The sequence below is a fragment of the Nelusetta ayraudi genome, unplaced genomic scaffold, assembly GCF_046127955.1.
Source record: "Nelusetta ayraudi isolate G7.1 ecotype Tasmania unplaced genomic scaffold, CSIRO-AGI_Nayr_v1 ptg000070l, whole genome shotgun sequence".
Classification (NCBI taxonomy): Eukaryota; Metazoa; Chordata; class Actinopteri; order Tetraodontiformes; family Monacanthidae; genus Nelusetta; species Nelusetta ayraudi.
In genome coordinates, this window is record NW_027466120.1 from 2,665,001 (window position 1) to 2,680,000 (window position 15,000).

The 15,000-nt window shown below is 51.0% G+C and overlaps 1 protein-coding gene across 1 annotated transcript in view; it reads right to left on the reverse strand.

Annotated features, from left to right (window-relative positions):
• The window catches only part of samd11 (sterile alpha motif domain containing 11), a 57,200-nt gene that overhangs the window by 29,579 nt on the left and 12,621 nt on the right, over positions 1–15,000 (reverse strand). The window contains exons 3-4 of the mRNA XM_076041767.1: positions 12,513–12,688; positions 3,961–4,070 (exon numbers count right to left, since the gene is read on the reverse strand). Of these exons, the coding sequence (XP_075897882.1) occupies positions 3,961–4,070; positions 12,513–12,688 (286 nt within the window). The remainder of the gene's footprint in view (positions 1–3,960; positions 4,071–12,512; positions 12,689–15,000) is intronic.

Here is a 15,000-nt window from a genome sequence, read left to right on the forward strand (position 1 = left end):
GGGGGAGAGGGGGGAGGGAGGGAGGCAGCCAGCCCTCCTGTCTGTCCCTCAGATTTAATTAACGGCCCACTCCGGCGCAGAGACGACCCAGCAAGCCTGCTTCCCTTTCCTCCTGACCCACACACACACACGCACATGTGCGCGCACGCACACACACACACACACACACACACACACGCACACACACACACACACACAAATGCACACACACGCACACACACACACACACACAGACACACAAACAGCCGGCTGCCGCCGCCGCCGCCGTCACCGCCATAGCTGCCGCCGCCTGCCCTCCCCTGATACCGCCGCCGCACTCATTCATCTCTCCTCCCCCTCCCTCCCTCCCTTCCTCCCTCCCTCACTCCCCTCTCTCTCTCCCTCCCTCCCTTCCTTCCTAACTCTCTCTCTCTCCTTTTCCAAATGTTTCTTCCATCACTGCAGCTCCCTCACTGGGGTTTTTTCTGACTCCCTTCATTTCTCCCTCGTCCCCCTCGTCTCCCCCTCTCACTCCTCCCTCACCGACCCCCCCACACCGCCCCTCCCCTCCCTGTTTATTGATAGACACTTTTTTTGGGAGATAAGTCAAATAAGGAAAACTGACTGACGGAACGGTGAAAAACACAATATGCAGTTTCTGCCGGCTGGTCCGTCTCCTGACAATCATCAGAGCTGCCGCACTCCCACCTATGTGGTTTGGACGCAAGGGGAAAAAAAAATTTTTTTTTTTCAACCTATGTTGATTTTGCGTGGGCACGCGTCTGTATAACTCTGTGTCGCTTGTGCATAATTGAGTGTTTGCGAACGTGTGAGCGTCTAATTTCACTGGCAGACAGAATTAGAGCCGCCGGCTGATCGGATTGGACTTGTTTACAGAAACGAAGCGAGCGGCTTAGGCAGCCTGTTAAATCTCCCTTTGGTGGTCAAACCCACAGATTTTGGGGGGTCCTGCAGCGTTGAGAATTGCGACTCTTTTCGGTGAGCCAGATCAATTGACTCGGCTCGCCAAAATAAAAGGAGCCGGCTCTTTCGACTCTCTAACAGATTGTTTTCATTGCATTTATGGACCGCAGTCACTCTGTGGAAACACCTCATGATTGTGTTGACTTGCGTGTATCTGATGCACAAAGCAGATAGAAATGTAATTGTTTTTCATTTCATTTACTTGAGAATGATGTAGTGGGTAAGTCTAGGTGTACGCAACAATTTCTCAGTTTCTAATTCACTGTGTGCATCTTTTATTTATCAAATAATCTGTTATATAATATATGTAATTGCTTAACAAATTTATTTATTTTCTTAAAGGTTATTTATTTATTAATTTTGGCACTTTTAGCCATCGATAGCAAAAACACTTCAATCTGAGCCCATCAAAAATGTCAGAACAACGAGCTCAGACTGGTGGAGGCCAGACTGAGGTGCAGAAGGTTGACGGTTTGAGTCTTTTGTTTCCCAAAGACTCGGAGAGGAAGTGAAAATGTCCATCGTCATGAATAGTTCAGTGACTAGGTGGATGTTGGTGTGATTAAAGAGGTTGAAGACTGAACAGCAAAAGTATGAATATAAATACGCCAGGAGAAGGAGCCCCAGTGTGAAGACCTTGGAGCCCTGGCGGTGTTCTTCCTGACATTAAGTTTTCATTGATGCTGGTTTGAATCCAGCCTGTGACCACATGACAGGAGTGGTCCCCGCAGTCTGTGCAGGCATAAAAGTGCCATAATTAAATGTATTATGTATTGAATCATTAAAATATTAATTGATTTATCTAAAAACAAATTAAATTTTTATTTCGGTACATATTTAATAATTTTATGGCTCTCTGCAAACATAGCTGATTAGATGGCTTTTATGACGCTTGCAGGGAAAACACTTTGATTTGATTCTACCAAAATTGAACAACAATATTATATAAACAGATTTTTTTAAATGGTGTGATTCTCTGCTGACGCAAAGTCTATTGCTTGCTTCCTTGAGAGACGGTGCCGACGGTTTTGAAGTTGAGTTTGGGAGCTGCTGCCGTCCGGCTGTGGCTTCCTTTTCTCTCATTACTGGACCGGCATCTACAAAAACACATCTGTGTCTTTATGTGGCGTATGTATCGGGAGCAGGCACCCATCGTTCACTTTAAAGAGTCGGCTCTTTGAACCGGCTCGGTCGCAACCGGCACATCAAGAGGATCTGGGACCCCCCCTGGCTCATGCCACACTGTGCTCACCTACCCTCAGCCCCCCTCTCTCCCCACCCTCCTAACTCTATCCCCTTGTGTCCTCCCTCATTAAGACCCCACACCCCCGCTCCCTGTTAAGTTTAGCAGCTGATTAGGCCGGCGTTTGGGTGGAAATCCCTCTAAAAGCAGGTTTTAAGACACTGGCGGGCCGGCTGGCCGGCTGGCTGAGCAGCCTAATGCACCTTCCAACCACCCCGGTTGATATCGCAGGCACCGTATGGAGAATTAATCTGGCAGACACAACAGATGAGCAAACAGGGAGAGGCTGTGGAAAGGTTTGGATCTGGGCTGATTACCATACTTAGGGGGTACATACTAAAAAAGAAGGGGGTCAGAGGGGGCAGTCAAGGGGTCGATGCTTACTCAAACATGCCAAAAGTGCGTCCAATGAATTGGGCATTCCAACAACGCTGAGACGAAAAGTCAGCAACCTTGAGACAAACTTGACTGAACTGCAGCCGCTGTCACTCGACCAGACCAGTAACATATATAAATGGTCCAATACAAATAGTGAGCAGTGGAATTTGTTGACCCATTATTTTCTGAGGGGCAGGAGGGAAACCACTGAGCAGCGTTCGGGCACTTCAACAGTGTCTGCTCACGAAACCGACAAGAATAAAGCCTGAACAGACTTTCACTACGGCAACACACCACTAGGGGTGCAACGGTATGCTAAATTGGCTCAATACTTTGTTTTTAAGGTCAGAGTTTGGCTCATTTTCGGCGCGGTAAGAGAACAAAATGCATGGCATCTTTGCGTGAAGAGGAACGGCTTTAATTTAATTTATACATGATACAGAAAAATTCTCGCTCCCCATTAAAAATTGCAATTTTAAAATAAACAAAAATAAAAATCTACACTATAAAATAAATCACAAACTTGAAATAATATATAACAGCGATCCCGATGCATTGTCGCCCCAAAATCACACCTCGCCGCGCAAAAAGACTGTGGAACCACTGCTGAAGATCCTCCACACGTTCACCAAACACCCAAAGAAGGTTTTTACCACCATATGTGTTTGACGGCTGCAGAATATCCCCAAACAAGCTGCTAGATAAATAGCTGTGATTAAATGTTGTCTTTCTGTAAGCTCCAAGCGTGCACACACACACACACACACACACACACACACACACACAGCTCTTCCTCTGCTAGCAGGAAACTGGATTAATGGCAAACAAAGCTATTTGTTCAGACGCAATTTAAAACAGGGGGTTTAGCAAAAAAAAAATCCCAGAGTGTGGCAATGAAATGTGGGAAGAACATTAAGTAATCAACTTGAGAGCGACCTTCAGGAGGAAGTAATGAGCTTAACGTTAAAGTCCCCCAATCACACAAATTAGGCCGAATTAAATGGTTAATGGAAGGTTTACATATGTTACGGCTGATGTAAAGGAGGATTATTCACCGTCACAGATGAAAGGTCGGGGCAGAAATGCCAAAGAAACTTTTAGACACACGCACGCAAACCATAACACACACTCACACAAAGATACACAGGCACACACACAAACACACACACACACACAGAAATTTGATTATATTTTGGTCCTGAACGTGAACAAATTACATTACCGGACTTTATCTCGCTTCATGCAAGGCCCAGTATCAGACAGTGGAAGAAGACTTACGTTCCCAATAAGAAACACACTTATACACACGCACGTGCACACGCACACACACAAACATAAACACACACCCTTGCAGGGAGCACATCTGGGGTTCCTACCTGTGTGTCCAGTTCTGCTGCTGTGTTCAGAGGCTGACTGGCCCTCGGGCATGCCGTGCTGTCTGGTGTTGTGTAGGTTGGAGATGATTGTAGACAGGTCACTGTCACGACTGGCACACGCACGCGCACACACGCACCCACACACACACACACACACACACACACACACACACACACACACAAGGAAGGAAAAAGAGGAAGAAAATCTTTAAAAATCAGCCCCCGAATAATTGTCATTCCACAATCAGTGTGTAAAAAAAAGCCGCAGCCCTTTAAATTGGTGCTTCTCACTCGGCTTCTCACCACAGACATCCTCCGTCCAGACTCCAGCATCTCCTCTGCAAAACACAAACCGCCACGCAGACTCGGCGGCTTCTTGCGAGTGCGTGTGCCCCGTCAGCGGGCTCTGAGCTCCGAGGTGTGTAATGCACTCTGACAGACTACCGCATCCAGCACTTTTGGGTCTCATCCCTCCACGTCTTCCGCACTAAGATGCATTAACGAACATATTCACAACTCGTAAGTGGTTTAGCAGCTTAGAACCTGATTAAAGTTCTTTTTTTAATTCACGTCGCCAACAGCTGTTTTTTCGCGCAAAGTGTGACTGAATAACAAAAAGGGAGGCGATGAATATTTATGAGGAAAAGTTAATAATAGTGGGTGGGGAGCGGCCGGGGGAGGGGCGGCGGCGGGGAGGGGGAGGGGATGCCAGACATCTTTTTTCCTTCCAAAACAGTTTTGCAGGACTTCCTCAGCCGCTCCGTGCCGTCCCGTCCCGTCCTTCAGCACCCGACCGCAGAGCGGGAGGAGGGCTTTCACAGATTAGAACCCCACCCCCCACCCCCAACCCAAATCTGGTGGCGGCCACTCTGCCCTTCTAAGTGGCAGACCGGCAGCCCTCCTGCCCTCCACACGCCGCCGGACTCACACAACTGTGTCATGGAGGTATTTCTAAATTGCAATCTGATTACCATCCTGATCGCATTAAACGGCATAATGATGGGAAACAAGCAGGAGGAGTCTGAGGGGGAGGGGGTGGAGAGGGGTGAGTGGGGGGTGCAGCAGCTGTGCGGCGCGAGCGTAGCCGCAGCGTAATAGCTAGCAGTCTGTTTGGTGGGAGTCGAGCGGCGACGCACGTTTTTCCACTTTAGGCATTTCGTTCTCATTTCAGGTATTTTAAAATCCGGGCTCCCGTGTTTGTATATCCTGCCGGGGAAACGTTTCTTATGCCCAAAGGTGGTCTTGGCCTGGTTTGGAAGCGGCGCAACAATGCTGCCAAGATGTGGCGCGCTAGGTCCAGAGAAACGCTTGCGGCCGCGAGCGAGGGGCTGTTAGTTTGGGCCACTCGCAGGCATCTGAAGCAGAAATTCCTGCTGCTACACCAGATAAAATGTCTAAAAAAAACCCCACCTTTTTGTCATTATCGTGTAAGTGGGCTAAATATTTAGCAACAAGGCTTCCTGAGAAATTGCTGCCCGCACTCGTTCATCTCCGCGCTGCGTGTATCTTTGAGAAGATCCACTGCACATGCAGGTTATAAAACATTCAGCTGAGTTTGTATCACGACTATATTAAAAAATGGGCAAATAACCGAGAACACAGATTAAAATTTTTGCGCTAAAAATATGTTGAAACGAGCGTGAAAATGTGCAGGTTTCCGTCATCGGAAGCCTCTCATGCCAGGAAGGCTCTTTTCATGGGCAATGCTAATAGGAAGCAGGATCCTCTCTGAAGGGGGTCTGGTATGACACAGCAGGCACAGTTTATGGGACGGAGGCAGTGAATGGCTCTTAGTTGCCACCGCTATGACGAGGCCACACTGTTTTGCGGCTGCTGGATTTGGGTTTTTACAGTCCCGTGATTACAGGCTCCCGCTGTAATGTCAGGCTGTCGGTCGCCAGGCAGTTTTTCCACACGCTAACAGAAAAGACGAGGAAGAAGAAGAAGAGGAAGAGGGGGGAAAAAGGGTCGCGGAGGGCTTCGACGCCGGCCGTGGCCTGGCCTCACCAGTCACGCTGCAGTCACAGAGGGCCGATGAGTCAGAGAGCGGCCTCAGACAAAACAGCGGCGGCGGCGGCGGCGAGCGGAGGAGACGCTTGATTGGACTGTGACGGCAAAGTTTTAATGACAGGCCTCTTTTTCAGAGTGTAAATTGCTAAAATTAGAAGCTAACTGCGTCTGAGAGCTCAAAACTTTTCTTCAGAGAGAAAAATCCGAGATGCCGGGCAGGGGTTTTCTTTTTCTTTCTTTTCCTTTTTTTTTTTTTTAAAACCCCCCAAAAAATCGTGCCTGCAGTCGTATAATAACGCACTTGCGTCACCCGCTGAACTCCCGGCAAAACACACAACACACACATCATCACGTGCTGCGGTGGGCGGGCAGGCGGGCGGGCGGCACGTCGCGCTGCGAGGAAGCTGCAGCTGAAGCCATCAGTCAGACCCCCCCCCCCCCGCCCGTGCCCTCCGTCCATCATTTGAAGTGATGGTGATAATACCTCGCTGGACTCCTCGGCAGAGGTGACGGGGTTATTATCCCGTGGCAAAGCGGCAAAGCGGCAAAGCGGCCGCGCTGAGCCACCGCCGGCAAGGACACCGTCGGCCGGGTAATTAGCGCACCTCTCCTGAGCCGCCCCGCCTCGGCTTGTGCTAATGAGGGACGGGGCGCCGTGCCCGCCCCCCGCCGCCCCCGCCCCGCCTCTAACCTACCTACCTCCGCCCCTCCTACCCCCCCGCCGCCGCTCGCTGGCTCGTAGCGAGGAGGCAAGGTCACCGCCGAGCCCTGTAAGACGAGCAGAGGGCTGGCGTTTAAAACCTGGCCGCCTGAGTCAGCGCTCTGTAAGGAGCTCCTCAGGCCTGCCTGGGTTAGCCGGGAAGGACGGTGTCGGGGGTGCGGCGGGGATTTGTGGAAGGAGGTGTTGGCAAGGAGGGGGGAGGGGGTGTTTTGCGGCTGCTGCTGGGTCCGATAGCTAAGAAGGACATGAGCTGTCTTCTTATCACCCAGGTGCACACCGGAGACAATCATCTCATCCTCGGCTCATCCCAGATCTGGTCAATAGTCACCCCCCACGACCCTCCCCCCCTGCCCACAGGACAGACACCCCGACCCAGACCCAGGCAGATAACTAATATGTGTTAATACTCAAAGTCTGCCACTGATGCTGCTGATACCCAGCAGGATGGAGATCACCGTGCCGAGCGCTGTTGCAGCTGCTGGCACAAATTTGCCCGAAATAAATGTAATAAAAATTCTAGTTGTGGAAAACTCTGGAAAATGTAGAATTCTGGATTTGCATGAGAAGACTGAGAAACATTCAAGTCTAACGTATTTCTATATTGTTTTTTTCTTTAACAAGACACACTTGAAATGAGCCAATTTTTTTTTTCATTTTACGCAGTTGTGCGTCTGGAGAAGTTTGTTGATTTATTCTGAATTTCTTCCCTGAATTTTTTAAACTAAATCTCTCTCTGCTTTACTTGACGATAAATAAGACAAAAAACAAAACAAAAACAAAAACAAAGAAAACGCCAAACAAATGTTCCGCGCCTCTCTCGCAAGGTTCGATCCGCCGCCAAATCGGCGGCAGCCGACGTCTTTGTTGTTGACAAAGGGGCTCCAACTCCCTTCTGCCGCCGCAGTGGGCGTCGCTAATCAAAGCGGGTCCAGGCGACATGAAAAGACTCTCCGCCGCCTGGCACGGCTGAGCGCGTGCGCTCGCTGCAGCCGCCCGGCGGCGGCGGCGCTGGAGGTCACAGTGTGAGCTGGCAGCACTGTCGCCCCGACGCCCCGTCTCACACTGCACTGGGAGAGTGATGACAGACAGAGGAAGAGGAGGAGGAGTGGGAGGAGGAGGAAGAGGAGGAGGGAGGAGACGGAGGAGGAAGAGGAGGAGAAAAAGAACGAGGAGGAGGATGAGAAAGGAGAGAAGCAGTAAGCGAAGGGGGAGGAGGAAGAGAGAAAGAGGAGGAGGAGGGAGTGGAGGAGGAGAAAGAGAATGAGGAGGAGGATGAGGAAGAAGAGGAGGAGGGGGATGGGGGTATGGGGGGATGAGGAGGAGCAGGAGGGGGAGGGGGGTAGATGAGGAGGTGGAGGGGGAGCAGCAACATCTGGCGCATGCAGATTTTTCTTTTTGCCTCTTCCCTCCTCTCGGCTCTCAGCTCGCCCTCCTCTGTTCTCAGCGGCGCTGCTGACGGCCCGACGGCAACCTGCGCAGGTGGCCCACAGCAACATTCACACGCCAGCGGGCCAAATGTAATATTCAGCGAGCTCGGCGGCGGCAGCGGCAGCGGCGAGGTTGCGTGGAGCATCGGAGAGACGCCGATTGCAGCCCGCAGAATGTAAACCTCGCACATATTGGTGAGACGCATTAAATTCATCGCAGGAATATACAGGCTTGTTCCAAATCCTTTTTTTTCCTCTCCCCTCTCTCGGTTGCTTTGCATGATCTCTCTGCGCGGCGCAGCTGAAACACAATTGTCATGCAGCTCACAGTGGGACCGAAAGGCAACCAAACGCACAACTGGGAAGCCTGCGAGCGGAAAGACTATAGAATAAATACAGAAACAGACACATAAATAAGTCAAAAATAGCCGCGTTTGGCTTCTCCTCGTAGTTTTTTTTTCTCTTTTTCCGGCTCCACGGGCTGGCAGGAGGTCGATAAGTGCGGAAAAGCGCAAGCAGGGAGGAAATAAAACCTCCGGTAAGTCGGCCATCTTGCATTAAGGCTCTCCCACACTGAGGCGCTGGCTGTTTCCTTCTAGTTTGTCTTTCTTTTCTTTACTGGTTCCCAGAGAATTCTTTTTTTTTTTTTACATCCGCTTTGAGGGAAACGTGCAAATTCAAAAAGGGGAAGTTAACAGTTGCTGGGAGAGCGCAACACAAGGACGCCGACCGGCTATCTCTGTTTTGTTTTTCGTTTTTCACACCCCGCGTGACGCCGCAGCGACAAGAAGAACCGACGGCGAGATCCCGAGACGCAGATACGACTGACGGCCGCCGGACGCCTTCTGGTGTTGATTCTGCGCCGTGACAGTGCGCCCAGAGACAAAACAGCCCTGTGTGTGTGGGGCTGGGGAGTGGGGGGGGGGGGGACAATGGAGCTTCCTCCTCGGAGCCGAGCGGCGACGGCAACTCCTGTTGCCATGGCGAGCGGCTGTAAACAAGGCCAGGAGTTGTCGGAGCGGAAAAACTCCTCGAGAAAAGCTATAAAAACCAGCGGGCTCGCTAATTAGAGCGTCACTGTAGGGGGGTGGGGGGTTGGGGGGGGTGGAGAGGAGCCATTTCCAGGAATTTCACACACTGTCCGTGACCTCTTACTGGCATCAGGCGATGACACGGTCGTTCGATGCAGCCGAGAGGACAAAAGTGTCGAACTCAGCAGACGAGCAGCTCAGACTCAGACTCTGATTCTGACTCCTTCCCGTCGGTGGTTTGAGGAAACCAGCGCGGCGTCCTCCTCGGCTAATAAACACGTCGGCGCCAAAGAGCTCCGATTTTACAATCTGAAAAGCAGCCTCGATATCAGATGACTCCGGATGACTTGAAACCGGCGGTCGCAGGTCAAAAGGTCGCTCGAACGCCTCGCGATGCCGAAGCCAACGCTTAAAAACTGCCTTCGCTCCGGCGAACGGTAATAATGTGTACGGTGGATTTTTCCTTTATTTCCCCCCCCCCCCTTCTGACTCTGCAGAGCTCAGGCTGAAAGGCAGCCGACGTCAACTTTTTTTCCTGCCTTTTTTTCTTTTTTTTTTAAAAATCTAAGGTGGTTGCCGGGTAATTACCCAGCCTCTCAGTCAGCACTTTTCAATCAAAGTCTTGTTATCTGCAGCCAAGTGAAACAAACACGCAGGTAAGGCTTCGCCTTCGTGCCCTTGAGTGAGACGCTAAAAGTTACTGCCATCAAATATTTAGCCGCCGAAATGAAATCCATAAATCAGTGCTAACAAACCCCGGGTAGAAGAAACAGGAGTCGGCGGCAGCGGCGGCGGCTACGGGCCTGGATGTCAAGCTGATAGCGAGACGTTTGTTTCTGTTTCAACTTTCAGTTCCTGCAGAGTCGTCCATTTTTTTTTTTTCTTTTTTTTTTTTTTTTTAAAGTTCCGTCACAGGAGCGGCAAGATTATTTTCGGGCAGGGGGGGTCGGTAGGGGCCGGGGGGGGGGGCTTCGGCCTCCCGGGTTGCTCCGTGCTCACTCAGCAGGACGAGCGGAGATCTATGGAGCGCGAGCTAAACTAATTGTCTGTTAAGCCGACGACTATTAAGATTAATCGGGCCGTAAGAAGGTGGACGTGTTTGTAATGAGGCTGGGTGGAGGGGGGAGGGGGAAGGAAGGGGGGGTGTCCGGATGACGAGGTAGCGCCGCGACATTTGTCCGCGCCCCAAACGGGGGGGAGAGTGGGACCTATTAATCGCACAGCGGCAGCAGGGGGAGAAAAGCCACCTGGACTCTAATGTGGCATTAAATTTATTTTAACAATGCACTTAAAAAAGTGGAGCGCAGCCCCTCGCTTCTCTAATGAACCCTCGCGCTGCTCGATGGGCTGCGCCCGGATAAATCCGTGTTATCCTGTGGGCAGATGGTCGGCAGCCAAATGTGGCGTGCCGCCGCCGCCGCCACTGCCGCCACCACCGCCGCCATTCTCAGTGATGGTGGGGTGTGAGGGGGTTGGGGGGGGGAGAGAGCAGCAGATACATCACACATGTGTACAGAGGCTCCGTATTTTTCACATCCATCGGCCAAATCCGATTTGTTAAGACCCTTCTACGACTCACTTACGAAGCTGTGGTCAATGGAAATCGCATTTCCGTGATTGGACATCCCATTATCCCGCCGGTCCAGACCCGCAGCGAGCAGAGAGCAGAGGGGCTCAGACGGACGCCCGGGACAGAGCGGAGCTGCGGCTCCAGCGAGTCCGTCGCCTTTTCGAAAGGGTAAAAGCCTGAAATATTAGTCATAAGTGTTCTTTAAATTCATTATCGTGTTTAACGCGCCGCCGGCGCAAGTAGTCCGGGGGGGGGGGGGTGGTGGTGGCGTCTCCAAATGAGGTTAGTGGATCCATTTAAAGCTTCACAGTTGCCGCGCTGTCACAAGAACGTCTCAAGACATTTAAAAAAGAGAAAAAAAAACATCCCATAATAAGGTTGCGCAAGCTGCTTATAATGCAGGCGGGTGAAGGGGGGGCGAGAGGACTTCCTGAGCCTAATCAATGAACGGCTTCTGCACTGTGTCTCTCCAGAGTCTCGCTGGTATCTGAATAATGATAATAACCAAAAAAAAAAAAAAAAAGTCAGTATTGAAGCGCAATGAGTTTATTCCATGCAGAGCGGCGCGCACGGCCGCGCTCTCCTGCGGAGCCTGAACGAGGTGAACTCACCGTGACCTGCAACGCTACGTGCTAGGTGCGTTTGCGTGCGTGACAACGTTAGAACGGCCGCTCGCCTGCATCGCCAACAGGCACATGGCGCACGTGGCACAACCGGCGCAAGCGACCGCGTCCTGGACACACTGGACTTTGGGATCGCAGCACAAGTTGCATTTCTCTGAGAACAGCTGCATCCCTGATGAGTCTCACGCTAACTGAGAAACATGTTTGGCCCTATAGCCACGTGTTGGTGCGGTTGCTTTTTCAACCACACCAATCCTAAAGGTGAGACCTCTGTAAAAGCACCGCAGAGAGCAGCAAACAGAGAGAATATCGGCCGATTCTGACGGACGTGCCTTTCCAAAACATGAAACACGTGTAGCGACGGAGCTACAAATGCTAAGGCTACTCAAACGCATCGAGGGCAAACACAGACACGTCTTATTTTTGCATACACACAGCTGAGCTGCGTTAATTAATAACAAAGAAAAACAAACGTTTTTTGCGTCGTAACCATGTCAAACCGCTCTCTGCCCGTCAGCATGACGAGCGCGACGCCGGATGAAAGCGCAACGGCAGTTTAGCGCTCGGCGTGGGGCGGGGCTCCTCCTCGCCACGGGATGAAACGGGAAAGCGGTGACTCAGGTGACTCAGCGTTCCGACGTCAAGTCGAGGCAGATACACCGCAACTTGGCAACGGCAACAAAATGCAAACCAGCAAACCAATTATCACATTCAAAGCTCGGCACACGCACGCACACACACACACACACACACACACACACATCTTCCCGTCAGACGAAAAGCGAAGAGCCGGCAGTGTATTTTCCAAACACTCTTCTTTGTCTTGCCGTCTCATAATGTGCTTTTAACACCTCAGAATAATCCTGAAATTAATTTTGATGAAAAAAAAGGATGCATTTTTAAGACGTGTCATTTAGGGGAAAAACAGCAGAGGTAAACAAATAAGGTGTATTAACATTTTTTTTTTCCTCGACTGATACCGACACTGTTATTGTTTGACTGCTGCGGCGTTATTGTGGTGGTAAAATGCTAAAAACAAAGAAAAAAAGAAGCTATTTCTCGGAATGAATCGGAGTGGCCACTCGAGCGAGAGCTGCTCGGCCTGTTTTGTATTTCACGGGCCCAGCAGCAGTGGGTGAGTGACCTCGGCCGCTCCGGCCGCCCCCTCACCTCTTCCTCATGATGCTGTAATGCAGCTCGTCCTCCTGTTTGATGTGGGCATGGTCGGCGCTGGCCCGCTCGCTGCCTTCGCTGTCATCGCTGCTGAAGATGGAGGACAGCTCCTTCTTGGGCAGCCGGTTGGGAGGCAGCGGGATGGTGCGTTTCTCCGCCAGGCGCCCGCGGTTCTGCTTGCACAGGAGGGAAAAAAAAACACAGGAGACGGTTGAGACGAAGGGAAGCTTTTTGATCCAGCGCTCCAATTTTAGCAAAAATATATTTTTTTTAACGTTGCTCTGGTCTTGCTGATGTACGTGTGAGCACTACTGAATACTTTTACGAGCCTCCGGTGAAAAAAAAAAAAAAAAAAAAAACTGGTTCAACGGTCACGACGGCGCCGCCTGTGAGCAACAACGATGTCAGCGGTAATCAGCCCTCCAGCCAGACGACGCCGGGCCGCGCTGCTTTTTGGAGAATGAGAAACAGGATCCTGCATTAGGGAGAAACAACTCGACCAATGCTCTCTAACTGTCGTTGGCTCTCCACAGAACCGAGTCCGTCCTTTGCTTCTTCTTCCAAACACAGTTACTGGCCACTTTGTGAGGTACAACTTGTTAGCGCCGAGCACATAACAAAGAGGCCAGTGGGAGTACAAGAGCAACTGCTTCAAGGTTGTAGGTGTTGTGCGTTTCCACATTTTTTGGGGTTGTAAGTAGGGCTGTCAAACCATTCATTTTTTAAATTGCGATTAATCGCACAATCTTCATAGTTAACTGCGATTAATCAGAATTGCACACGTAAACTTCTGTTATTTTGCATTTCAAGGCAGTTTTAAGCCCATAAAGTAAAGTCTTTGTTACGAGAAATGGGCCCGAGGGGCCGACTACAGGTAGGTAAGTAAAAGGGACAAAAAGGCTCACGCCTGGCTCACACCGGACGCGGAAGCACCGTAGCCAGCCCACTCTGTTGCTCTCTTTCGTGTGCATGTGTGTGTTTGTTTGTTTTCATCTCTCTTGCACTCTGTTTCGATACTGACAAATAAATCGTACACAAATATGATCGCATTTGTCAATCGTAGTTTTTTATTTCGAAAATTGCTTTTATTTTGAAACTTTACCGGATGTTTCTTTTCGTGACTTCTTGTTCAGCTTGGCTTCACGTTTGAAATGCGATTTTAAAAAAAATTAACGCGTTATGGATTGCATTTAATTAATCGCGATTAATGCGTTAATGCTGACAGCCCTAGTTTTAAGGAATTATTATTTAAGTTACAGTTGCCTTTCAACCGACATCAAGAACCAACCAGGCCACGTTCAAAGTCACTTAAGTCCAACGTCATCCACCCCCCATTCTGATGCTCGCTTTGAACCTCAACAAGAAATTCACCTCTGCCCCTAATAAAATGGCTGTAGTGTATATGAAGGTCCAGAAAATCGTGTTTTCGCGGGGAATCAAAAATATAGCATTTTTTGCCAGGTGGCTGTGAACAGAGGGCTACATATGCTGTTCTCTGTAACTTCTAGATATTTAACTGCACAAGGCAAATTCACTGGAGAGAAGCATGGAAAAACAAAACAAAAGACAGGAACCCAGGAGTTCTCTGTCAACTCAGAGACGAATTCCATTAGGAAACAGAGTCATTTCTGTCCACAGAGTCTGATGCTGAAGCCACGTTCACCAACTCCAACCCACCCCTCCCATATCCAAACAGACTTGGAGGGGGGGAGGGGTGTGGAGGCGGCGGTGGTGGTGGTGATTGGGGGGTGTCGGGGGTGGGAGGGGGGCGCTGCTTAGTTGATGAATTGAGTGTTTACGTTGCTCCAAAGCTGCCAAGAAGTGACGGAGGAGCCTAACCCCGGGGGCATTAGGAAGTGAAGCTGGGCGGCCTTTAATGTGACCTGAAGAGGTCACTGCAGATTAACAGGGTCCTATCACGGAGGGAGAGAGGGGGCGGAGCCAGGGGGAAGAGGCCGGGGTGGGGGTGGCGAGAGAGAGAGAGAGGGAGAGAGAGAGAGAGAGAGAGACAGGAAGGGGGGGGGGCAGTAGGGAGCGAGCCAAGGGAGGAAACTGGAGAAGAGCAGGAAAAGAGGGGGAGGCGGCGGAGAAAAGTTAACAGGGAAGCCGGGGCAAGCGGATGTGGGTTTGGAGAGAGAGAGGGAGAGAGAGGGAGAGAGAGAGGAGGTGGGAGAGAGAGAGAGAGAGAGGAGGTGGGAGAGAATACAGACATGAAAGAGAATGTGGGGAGTCCAAACATGAGAGAGAGAGGGGGGGGTTGCTCGCTCGCTCGCTCCCTCCACAGAGGTCATATCTGTCCGGAGCGCCGCCGACCCACTCGCTCGCTCTCTCACTCGCTCGCCCGTCTCTCTCACCGCCCTCTCTCTCTCCCTCCCTCCCTCCCTCCCCCCGGTCGCCCCTCAGCCCTCCGGCTATCCCTTCACTCCAGCACACACAAGTCCGCCGCCTCCGCCCACCGCCTCCTCCCCTCCTCCCCCTCCGCCCT